This window comes from Erpetoichthys calabaricus, chromosome 2, assembly GCF_900747795.2.
Source record: "Erpetoichthys calabaricus chromosome 2, fErpCal1.3, whole genome shotgun sequence".
NCBI lineage: Eukaryota > Metazoa > Chordata > Cladistia > Polypteriformes > Polypteridae > Erpetoichthys > Erpetoichthys calabaricus.
In genome coordinates this window covers 264,193,858-264,206,377 of record NC_041395.2, presented here as the reverse complement: position 1 = coordinate 264,206,377, position 12,520 = coordinate 264,193,858, and the positions used below count along the sequence as shown (strand labels likewise).

At 43.8% G+C, this 12,520-nt stretch overlaps 1 protein-coding gene across 2 annotated transcripts in view; it reads right to left on the bottom strand.

The window, feature by feature from the left end:
* Positions 1 to 2,220, bottom strand: part of tbc1d12b (TBC1 domain family, member 12b) — a 105,028-nt gene extending 102,808 nt beyond the window's left edge. Inside the window, exon 1 of one of the 2 annotated variants that reach the window (XM_028795469.2) lies at positions 834 to 2,220. In XM_028795469.2, the coding sequence (XP_028651302.2) occupies positions 834 to 1,900 (1,067 nt within the window). In that variant the 5' untranslated portion in view covers positions 1,901 to 2,220. The remainder of the gene's footprint in view (positions 1 to 833) is intronic. The other variant, XM_028795468.2, reaches the window with a different exon arrangement.
* Between the last annotated feature and the right edge of the window lie 10,300 nt (positions 2,221 to 12,520).

Here is a 12,520-nt window from a genome sequence, read left to right as displayed (position 1 = left end):
TGAAAATGACACCTGTCTGTTCATTATAGAGGAAATCTAGAGCTTTTACTCCGGAACAAGAGAAACTACGCCCTATACTATATTACAGAAATTAGTGACTTAATGATTATTCCACACAACAGAAACATCACACTACATGTGATAAAAGCAAAACCTGTGGAAGGATGGGAAATGAAACAAGATGACCAGTTTTTAAGAAAGTGCTCAATGAAAGATGGCTACTGGTTACTTAGAAAAGCTAGCGGTTTAACAAAAACAAAGTTTGTGGCTTAAGTGTGGGAACTCCCGTCCCAAAATTCGAATATTTCCACTGGTTTTCAATCTCTATACATACCATTAGTTTAAATATAAACTAAACTAGAGAGGCTGGGGTTACACGACTGTACCACTGTTAGAGTAATGTGCGTCTGAATATGAAGCAAACAAGAGAATTTTAAGAAGTATAAGTACGCTTAAAACTGGCCACCTTCATTAAGAATTGGCACAATCACTTCACTAAATTTTGCTCTAGAGATAAAGATTATGGTTTTTGCACTCATTTGAAACGTAACTGCTGCCGAACTGTGAAAGGAGGATTTATTTTTTATATAATTTATTGTCATAACATAACTGCTTCATGAATGGAAAGTCATGTGCTTGATACTGATTTTTTTTCTTAAGTAAAGAATATTGTGCAAAATGTACCAACTCCTATGTTACAGCATGTTAGGCGCATTTGGAAATCGCGCAACTAATTAACGGAGACTAATCAAGTGCTGATGCTGGAAACTAAAAACTAGCGCTTCATGAAAACATTCTACACTCTAATATGTCACCTTTGCTGTTTAAAATACCTGCTGAAAAAATCCGTGATGCCCAGCTTCCTGGGTTTAGTGCTCTGGTCGCTCTCTTCTTCGGGCAAACTTAAGCCATCGGGCAGGTTGTCCGGAGCGCTCTGTCGCCGGCTTACTTCGAACGTGTTTCTAGAACACAAACTGACATCCATGAATCGGACATCCGAAGAGGCCGCGTCTTCGGTACTGGCGCTAGTCCTGAGGTGTAAACGAACGTCGGCACATTCGGGTTCATCTTGAGGCTGCCGCTCCCCAGTACTGTGCACAGGCTGACAGCAAGTGCTCGCGGGGCTGCTCAACCCTGGACCTGAACTCTGCTCGGTGTCTGTCTCCGACTCGGACGAAACCTTTTTGATTTGCAAACTGCCATCGCCCGCGGCGATTCCTTCCTCTCTCTCGAGACTGAAAGATGACAGCGTCCCACTGTAACTCAAGCCACCATTTGGCAGCTTTACCGTCTGTTCTGAGGGCCCTGTTGCCACAGTGTGACAATCTCCTTGGAGCACACCGTTCGCGAGCTTCATGTCGACCGCAGCGTCACATGATCCGACAGACGAACGACCCCCGTCTCGTCTCTGCGGCAACTTTCCATAGTCGGCAGCCACGTCAGGGAGCGTCTCTGACTCTGTGAGAGAAGGAATGGGAAGCTGGCATCGAAACCCCGACCTTCCCTCTTCGTTCACAGATACCTCCCATATAGGAAGTTGTTGCTGCTGCCTTGACGAACCGGTAAATCCGTTGAGCCCTCCGTCTGTAAGGGGAGCCCCGGCAGGGGGTCGCTCTGCCAACAGATCTAGCATCTTCATATCTCCTGCTGTGTCGGGCGGAAAAATAGAAACATTCTCTTGAACTGCTTCCTTCTGAACAGCCTTTTGACTGTCAGCGGCGGAAAGAGCGGAGACGGGCGCACTGTCTTCCGAACAGGGCTTCGGACCTCTCCTTAATGCAACAGTCGGGTTGTCGCCCTTGTAGCCTGGCAACGTGCCGTAGCTTTCCCCATTCTCTTCGTTTTCGTTCACATCCACAGACAACGGTAGCAGGGATGCTCCGTTTTCCGATATTTCCATTTCATTTACAAGCCCCGTACAAGCCCACACTAAAAACGCTGCTGCGTCGCTGCTGCTCTATTGGAAAACCGGGGTTCCTCTTCCCCCCGGCCCTGGAATGCGTTTGCATTGTACTTGTATTCCACAGTATAAAAAGATGAAGAAATTAATTCCCAAGCGCTGACGGCTTTCCCCTTGATAAGAAGACGGAACAGGATGGCGGGTGGTTATTAAAGGGTTAGCCCGTCCTACTTGTCTATGTCTCCGGCGGCAGCTCAACCCTTAGCCGGAGACAGAAGCCATTTTGAAATTAGCTATGACGTCATTACGCCAGGACGTAGGAACGCAGAGCGTCAGTGCGCCCTCTGGTGCTCATATATCTCAATTGGATCATTTTATGCTTGGTGAGCAACAAAGTGCACGCGATGTTTCATTAACTCGAGACAACCGTCTACGCACTGGTTTAAGACGGTGGGTTCACTTGCTGTCACTCTGCTGACTATAGCGCCTTTATCAGTGAGTGCTGTAACAACGTATTTTACAGGCAAGCAGCTTTACAGGAGAAAACTACACAAACAGAAAACTGAAATATTGTACTGTACGCAGGAAAAAGGTAAAAAACAGTAGTACTGTAAACTTTTGAATCCGAGGACCCACATAATAACTACATAATTTGTTGGGCTGAATGGCCTGTTCTTGTCTAGATTGTTCTAATGTTCAAATGCTCTGTAATGCTATAATGGTACCCAAGAAAAGGATTATTACCATAATAACAGCAGAACTATGTATATACAAATTACAATAACAATATAATAAAAAAAACAGTACATTTTTCTTTCCAGTTGAATATATTTCTCACATGAATATTGGTACAAAAGAGAAAAGTGTAGAGCTTCATTTCATACGTTCGTCTGTCATTCCCTCCTCTCGTGTCTTTGCTCGTCAGTCATCTCGGTCTGACTATTTTACAGTTGTGTGCATAGAATATTTTTATTTTTGTACCCTACAAAGGAAACCTCTCTGTGTTGCTTCAATCAGCGTTGCTTACATACCAGATTTTAGCGTACTGTTTAATGCGGTAGTGCACATAGTGTGTGGCAAATTTGTAGACACAGAATTCCAGCTTGGACAAACTGGGCCAAATTTTTTTACATCCAATCTTGAGCCGACCCATCACCAAGCACCAGTATAAAAAACAGACTGTCAAATGGACTGTGCAGTAGCCATGAACAGCATTCATCTCATGATCATCACATTTTATTGAGTTACGCTGTTCATAATGAGTATTTAGGTATTTGAAGATGAGTGAGCTTGTCTACTGGTGTCCCATCCAAGACTTTCTTTTTTTTGGAAATTAAGTTGTTTTAACTTATGTCCAAGTTTTGTCTAAGTCCTTTATGGAGCTATTGTTACATTTGCTTTTATCTTTTGGTTTGGCAACCTCATCATTAAGAATATGAACATCTTAACAACACCATAAAAAATTAGCAGTATAATTAGTGGTTCGTAGCAGAGCTTTGTCACTGAGCTGTATCACAGATAAAGTGCCAGTCTATTGCAGGGCCCTCTCATGTACACACCCCCACATTAGGGCACATTTATAGCTGCCAGTTGACTTGTAAGATAGGGGAAAACTAACAAAGAAGGGCCTTACGGGATGTAAACAAAAATAATGCTGTTTCTTGTTTTTGCCATTTTCAACCATAAGGTTTCCACAAACCCAGGTTATTATAGTTTTATATTTGGACACCAACCAGCTCAAGTGACAAGCTCAGTGTCATGCAGGAAAATATAATTGTAGCATCAAGGCTCACTGTTAAATAGACTAATGCTTCATCGCCCTAATCCTCTTCCCCAACTGTGTGGTCCAATGGAGTGTACAAGTTATTTATAATTCTCTTAATTCACACAATGGTTTTGCACTTGCTGTTTGCCTCTATGACTATTTTCTTTGTTGCTTCTACAGCAAATGAATTTTCCCTTGGGAATCATTAAAGGGCTAGATATTTATTAATCAATTTCTTGGTCTATTCATTAGTGCCTTTCTAATATATCTAAGATCATAAAGCATCCCACATTTTCATTATAATGTCATTGAGAGGTGCAGAATTTTTTTTACCAGCATACCAGTCATTACAGGGCACATTCATGCACATGCCCACATTTCCTTATACAAGACAAATCTACAGACGCACACACATATATCTATTATAAAAAGAAATCCTGTCCCCTGTCCTGATAGTCTACGATACGTGATCTGTCTCGGAAGATAATTTAAAGACCCGCAAGATGAAAGAGACCTGCCACGGTGCATCTCACGGGAACATAGAACAAGAGTCTTGCAAGACACACCCTACTTTCAAGCAATATCAAAAAAAAAAACAAATCAGTAGTGTAAAGGCAGTCATGCAGCACACACAGCTCCAGGGCTGTCAGTGCATATAAAGTGTATAAGATCAATACAGTAGAAATGAAAAGGGTAGAAGTGAAACGTCGGCGATTAAACGAAGAAGAAAGAAAAGCGCTGAGAAAAGAGACTCAAATGCGTTGGACAGAAAAAAGAATAATCGAGGTGCAAATTCAGAAAATAAGGAAAGTAATTATCAGCCCGGAACAAGTGGAATTGAAAAAAAAAAAAAGCACGTCCAATCCGGCTCTTAATTAAATGACAGTGAGTAAAATGACAAAGTAGAACTTCATAGAGATGTTTACAAATGTTGGCGCTAAACACATGCAGAGCAGGTTAGAGACTACGAAACCAGTGAAATTAGAAAGGCTCAAAAGAAAAAAAAAAAAAGTTGGCGCTATACACATGTGGAGAAAGTTAAAGGAAATGAAAGTAGGAAAATTAGAAAATATAAAAAAGTAAAGATCGCAGTAGTGCAAACAAACTGCCTCATTTAACTATGCACCAGTCTAACTTTGGTTTTGCACAATAATTACTACACTATTGCACCTTAACACTTAATTCTACTTTATTCACATAATTTTACTTATTTATTATGTTCTACTATACTGTTATCTTTCGATCTATGACTTTTTGTTAAACTACCTGATATTCTTCTAACTTTGCACAGTTTTTGATAAGTGGATCAGGATGCATTTCACTGTGTGTTGTCCTGTATAATTATGCACGTGACAAATAAAGAATCTTGAGAATTTCAAAAACTGAATTTACCGCACATGCATTTATTGGTTACTTTGTTAATGTATATATATTTATTTGTCTGCTTATTTAAAAACCTAAATTTACCCCAGGAGTCAAAAACGTTCTGTCTAGCCCTTGTACAAAAACCTAGACAAAAGCTGGGGTATCACCTTGGTAACTCCGTGTACTTTTGGAACTGTGAAAGGAAAATTGGACTCCTGTCTGTAAAGTCGTGCTATGCAGAACTCTACTTAGTTACTTTGTAAAAAAAAAATTATTAAATGCTGATGATGTAGATCATTTTGTCTGTGCTGAAATTCCAAACAGAGAAACTTATCCTGACCTCAATAAAAAGATTCAGCATATTGGGACTCGCAAAATTAAATATTGTTTTTACAGAAGTTCTGAAATAAAAAAGTGACAATAATGAAATAGCAACAATTCAAAGAAAAAACAAACAATCTTAAAAGTGTGTATCCGGAAAACCAAATATGGGGGTTGGCAAGCGAAGCGAGCAGGGGGCGAAGCCCCCTAGTTATATATATTGTAATAAACGAGACCACTCTTCATAAAGGTCTGGGGTTTTTGAGGCCCCGTATACTGTAACAAAAAAGATCTTTGACTCCTCAAAACAAAAGAGAAAATACATTAGACAGAGAGGGATGGTTGGAGGGACATTATAAAGAGCCGGACCGGAAATTAGGGATGTGGAATGCTGGGAAGACGTGGTGGTGGATGGGTAGTGGACGTCATCAACAGGGGACCAGAGGGCAGAAAGGAACCCGGAAGTGATGGTGTTTTGTTTATGCGGGATGGATCATGGTGATGGTGCTTTGTCCTTTCTATGGAAAAAGAGAGAGAGGTTAGTACCCCGCCTTTGTCCCCTGGCGCGAGTTGTTGCGATGTGCGTTGAGCATTTCAGCTGCTCCCCATGCACTCGTGTGTGACATGACCCCCCCCCTTCAGCCCAGACCCGTCAGGTCGGGCAGCCCGAACCGAGAGGTCGTGTGCCCGGGAGAGGGCATCAGCGTGGGCCTGAAGGTTACCCCGGCGATAAGTGACAGTAAACTTGTAGGGCTGCAAGTTCAAAAACCACCTGGTGACCCGAGGATTCAACTCCCGGTGCAGGGCCATCCACAGGAAGGCGGCATGGTCCATCACCAGTGTGAACTCCCGACCCAACAGGTAGTACCGCAGGTGCGTTACCTCCCATTTGATGGCCAGGGCCTCCCGTTCCACCGCTGAACTCTGTGTCTGCCGGTCCAGCAGTTTGTGGCTGTAGTATATCACGGGGTGTTCGACACTGTCGATGCACTGACTCAACACGGCACCAAGACCTGTGTCCGAAGCATCGGTCTGGAAGAGAAAAGGAAGAGTAAAATCAGGGGTTCTCAAAACAGGTGCCATCGTCAGGACCAACTTTAGGTCACTGAATGCCAGTTCCATTGCGCTATTCCACACCACTTGGAAAGGGGCCCTGTTTCTTTGTCATGTTGGTCAAGGGTGCAGCCCTCTCGGAGAAACGAGGTACAAACCGGCGATAACTCGCTAACCCCAAGAAGGCTTGCATCTGCTTCTTGACTATCGGACGGGGCCATTCAAGAATATCTTTAATCTTTGAACACTGTGGTTTCACCAGTCCTCCCCCCACCAGGTAGCCCAAATATTTGGCTTCGTTCAACCCAAAAAAGCATTTCTGGGGGTTGATATGAAGCTCTGCTTTCACTAGTGCCAGGAGGACAGCGTATACCTGCAGTACATGTTCCTCCCAGGTGCCGGAAAAGATGACCACGTCATCCAGGTAGGTGGCACAGTAGGACTGGTGGGGCCGTAGCATGGTCTACCAGACACTGAAGTCGCTGGCACCCCATGCAGCCCAAATGGGAGTACCTTGTACTGCCAATGTCCGCTAGGGGTGCTAAAAGTCGTTTTCTCTCTCGCGGATGCCATTAAGGGAATTTGCCAGTATCCCTTTGTCATGTCAAGGGTAGTCAAATACCTGGCTGTCCCCAGCCTCTCGAGGAGTTCGTCCACGCGGGGCTTGGGATAGCCATCGAACTTGGAGACCTGATTAAGACGTCTCAAGTCGTTACAGAACCTCCAGGAGCCGTCCAGCTTGGACACGAGGACGATAGGGCTGGACCAGGGGCTATGGCTTTCTTCGATGATGTCCATGTCCAACATACGTTGTACCTCTAGCTCCACCTCAGCACGTTTCACCTCCGGGAGGCGATAGGGTTGCTCCCCGACTACCACCCACAGGTCCGTTACAATGTCGTGCTTAATCAGAGCTGTCCGGCCTGGTGCTTCACTGACCACTTCTGGGACTGACCAGATGGCTCCTTCGAGCTCCCGTCTCTGGTGGGAGTTCAAATTGGGGCCGAGGTTAAGGTCGATTTTCTCCGAAAAAAGGGAGAGGGCCGGTCCAGAGGGGTCTGGATCCTCCTTGTCCCTCCATGGTTTGAGGAGGTTCACGTGGTAGACCTTCTCACTCGGTCGATGATTTGGCTGAAGAACCAAATAGTCAACAAGCCCTTTTCTCTCTTTAACCTCATACGGGCCCTGCCAATGGGCCAATAATTTAGAGTGGGAAGTGGACCATTGCGCGATCCCCTGGTTGGAACGCGCGTAAAGAGGAATTCCTATTGTAATTCTGGGCTTGTGCTGCTTGAGCCCTGGACATATGTTCTTATGGAAGGGGCCGTATTTTCTCCAGTCTATTGCGTAACTGCGCAATATGTTCTAAGATGTTGGTGGAGAGAAGCATCTCCCCTTCCCAACCTTCTTGTAAGACATCTAATATGCCCCGGGGTTGGCGTCCAATTAGGAGTTCAAAAGGGGGAGAACCCAGTGGAGGCTTGTGTCACCTCCCGATATGCGAAAAGCACCAGCAGTAAAAGTTGGTCCCAGTTCCTACCGTCCGCGCTGACTACCTTGCGGAGCATTGGTTTCAGGGTCTGGTTAAAACGTACCACCAAGCCGTCTGTCTGGGGGTGGTACACCGACGTCCTGAGATGCTTAATGCAGAGTAACTTGTCTACCTCCCTGAACGTATCCAAAGTAAAGGGTGTACCTTGGTCCATCAGGACTTCTTTAGGTATGCCCACTCTGGAGAAAAGACCTACCAGTTCCCGTGCGATATTTTTTGAGTTGGCAGCTCGCAGGGGAATTGATTCAGGGTATCAGGTTGCATAATCGACCATCACCAAAATATATTTATGGCCTCGCGTTGAAGGCTCCAGGGGTCCCACGAGATTGACACCGATCCGTTCAAAGGGCACGTCAATAAGGGGAATCGGGACGAGAGGAGCGCGGTCCCTTCTAGGTATCCGACTCAGCTGACAGACTGGGCAGGACTGACAGAAGCGTCGGACCTCCTTGTTGATCCCGGGCCAGTAAAACCAGAGTTTCAATCTTTCCAGCATTTTTTCGGCCCCGAGATGGGTGCCTAAGAGGTGGCCATGTGCCAGTTCGCACACTTGCTGCCGGTAGGTCTGTGGGACTAGCAACAACTTCTGCACCTCGCCTTCGTGTTCCGCAACTCGATATAACAACTCATTGTCTAGCACAAAGTAGGGTCCCGGTGGAGTGGAATCAGCTAGCGAGATGTCGTTCGCGGACACGACAGCATTCCGAGCAAACTTCAGGGAATCATCATTCCACTGTTCTCTCTTAAACAATGCTGGTGTGAACCGAAATTGATAGTCCACCTCGGCGAGCGGGTTGGGGATAGCTTCGTCTCAACCCGGAACCTACTCTGGTGGCACTTCTGGGTTTGAAGTCCGTCTCAGAAAACAGCTCCCCCGGCCCGGTTGCATCAACAACAGTCACCGCGGAGCATGGTGTGGGAGCAGCTGGGAGGGGCCCTAGCCCGTCCATAACCAGGCCCCGCTTTGGTTTCAGAGTGGCAACAGCTTTACCGTGGTTGCTTTTTGACCAATCTTGTCCTAGTATAACCAGGAAGGGTGGTTCGGGTAACACCGCAACAAACATCTCTCTAGGTTTCCCTTCCCAGGTTATGAAGCATTTTGCGGACTTGTATATACGGGGTGACCAAGACATACATGTTACTTTCGAGTTGGGAGTCCGCCATTGTCGCGGTAAAACAGAACGGTGAGCAACAATGGTAATGTTACTCCCGGAGTTGAATAGAACCACCATCGAGTGCCCGTTTACCAGTACCACTCCCGTATTACGGACCGCCAGAGGATTAGACAGGGCACAGTACCTTTCACCCCTGATTCAGCTGCAGTCCATTGGTTCCAGGTTGAGGGGACAGGAGTTGATGATATGCCCCACCTCCCCACACTTGAAACTGCGCGGCGGAGTGGGCAGCCTGTACCTTGGTCTAGTTGAAGCCTCCGTGGTGCGGTGGGTGGGCTCCGGGGTGGCCTCCTTCCCTGTCGGACCCCACAAGCCGGCTTCTCAGACTTTTCACTGTAACTGGGGTTTTGTTTTTGGAAGACTGATGTCAATAAACGAATAAAATGTCTTGTCTTTGGCAGTTTCACTTTTCCTGAAACTGTTCTGTAGGCTCCCTTTGTATTCTCCTTACCTTTCTTTGTGGATCAGGATTCCTGGCTGTTAGACTTGCATCAAGGCAATTGAACAATACATATTTTAAAACTGAGGATTACATACAATGATACTTGATAACTATCTTCAAAGGCGATAGTATAAGCAATTATCTCAGCATTTCTCCTGGAAATATTTTCATACAGATAAACATACCGTACATACCATAATAGCAAAGACAAAAAGTAGTAAAGAATTGTAACGTGAAAATTCAATTAAAATTCTTACTTACATGTCTAATCAACTTCTCCAGAAATAGAAATGTTTACTAAAAAGTAATAAAACAATGAAAATAAACTATATACCATAGATTTAGAAAGTATTCAGACACCTCCACTTTCTGCACACTTTATTGTGTTGGATGTACAGAGGAAAGATTTCAGTTTTTGAATTTTAACCTTTCTGAAATCATGTTTTCAATTTGTCATTATGGGTTATTGAGTAGATTCATTAGCAAAAACACAGCAAATTTGTCAATTTACAATTAAATCTACAACACAATAAAGTGTGCAGAAAGTGAAGGAGTCCGATAACTTTCTGAATTCGCTCTATTTTATCTGAAAGAATATTTCATAAGGAAGTTATTAAATACACACACCACAGTAGTGTACTAAACCTTGATTGAACTTAAATTGCTGTCCACATGAAACTTGAGACAGATAAGACAAACCTGTAGAAGACACTGTTCTTACTTTAATGGTTTTCCAGAAAAACCATGGTTAATGTTTCTGAATTTCCCAAGACTTGCTTTTTGGCGTTTTTTCTTTTGGCACTTTCTTGTGGCCTCACGGTCAGCTTGCCTTTTCTTGCTCCAGTGTGCATGTATGGATGAGGGAGGGCAAAGGCTTTCTGCTGTTGACCTAAGGCTCTTTCTTGCTATTTAAGTACAAACTAGAAGTTTACCTGAAACAGTTATTAATAACTGAACTTGTTAAACAGTAACAAACATGTGAAAGTAATATATTGGTTGGTTGTATTCTGAGTTCTAATTTATCCTTGCAAGGATAAAGCAGTTTTAAAAACACCAAGCCTTCAGGGAAATATCTGATGCTATGTGGAGTTTGCTCCAGATTCAAGTGAATAACTTCCCTAGGGTGGCATTCGCTCATTTTTTTTTTTTGGTGTAATCCTTAAACTGTGTCTGATAAATGGCTTTCCTTGTGTATGGTCTGGTAGGCAGTTAACTGTATGACACTTTCTAGCACCCTGTTTAAGCACTATAGCTGCTTTCCATGAGAGATTAGGTGGTGAGATTACCCTGTTGAACAATTTGTTCCAATCAACCAGTCTTTTAGGAAATCACTAATCACAATCAATAGCATAGAGAAAATGGCTTTGAAGAACTTACCTAAGAGACAGTGACATGTTTAGCCACAATAGCTGTAAGGAGAGAATGAAAAAAATATGCATGGAAGATGTAGCTTCTGCTGAATGCAACAGAGTCCCTGTGATGTCCTGGTGTTCACAGCCATGGGCACTACCTTCTTCCGGGTCATCAGTAGTCATGTTCGGAGATAGACTAGGGAAAGTGAAGAGACAGAAAAGACTTATTTTGCAAAAGTATCACAGATGTTTATTAAACAAACTGCATCAGTGATTCAATAAATAAAGTCTACGTAAAACAAATTCTGTCCATGGAAAACAGTTTTAGGGTGTTCTTGATAAAAAAAAAAAAATACCTTACATACGTACATAAATTACTACTTTTAAAATTAAAACAGTCCTCTCAAGACATTCCATGACTTTTCTCTCTTCAGGAAACCATACTGGAGTCTTCGTCACTTTGCCTGCTGCATCCTGGTCTTTCACCTCCGACCAATAACTGGCACACCTGAATTGCCTATTGCATCAGTAACTGCAGCACCTGACTTGCTTCCTCATTTGGTGCCTCCCAACCCATTATTGCACCTTGCCCTCAACATGGATGCTGGTATACTATGGATTCTCCTTTCTTCTCCTTCTGGGGTCACTCTCCATTCTCCTCTGCTGAGCAGATTTCAACATACAATAGCTACACCCACAAACCTCTACCCCAGTCGACGGTCCTGCTTCCTTAGGTAAATCAACATAGTCAACGTTCTCTGCCAGCAAATACCTCTCAGCCAAACCGATCTTCTTAATGGTGCTCACTATTTCGTTCATGTTTCATCCTTCCTTAAAACCTAACCCACCAATCTTATATTATGACCACTCCCACTGATTCTAGTTAATTATGCCAACCATCACCTCTGTCAAATGATTGGACTTGGACTGTTCCATGCTCTTACATGCAATCTGCTTTTCTGAGATCTAATTCACCTGTGAATTGCAGTAAATCCCATTAAAATCACTAATTAATCAATCAATTAATTAAGAATCCCCCAAACCAATCCCCCCCCCCCCCCCAGTACTTATCACTGTTCCACACAAAAACCAAAGCATCCAATTAAGTGCCATAGCAGGTCCTTCAGAGTAGGCATAGTGTCTCTGATAGATTAGCATAAAATCAATGTCTTTCCAGGCACCTCTTGTTGTGACAAAGTCTACAAACATATCACCTCATTTAGATTAATACTGCTTTATAATCAGGTGAAACTGGGAAGTCTAGCTGAATAGCTGTTGCCTAGCTGTGGAGCTACAGAAGGTTATTAGTTCAGCTCAGCAACTCAGACAAGTGGATTTCTGATCAGTCAGGCCCTCCTAATGTATATTTCTTAAGTTTGGAATTTAAAAGGGAAGGATTTGTGTGTCTATTTGTTTTTGCCCTCACTGTCTCTGTGGCTGTTTCATGATCTCACCATGTCTACATGTGTTTTTCTCCCAGTATTTGTTTTCCTCCAGCATCTTCAAAGATGTTCATGTTGCCCATTCCAGATCATCTCCTTTTAAGTGGGGAGCCGCAATATGCTGATCCATTGTACACAGTTAGCTATTGCCTT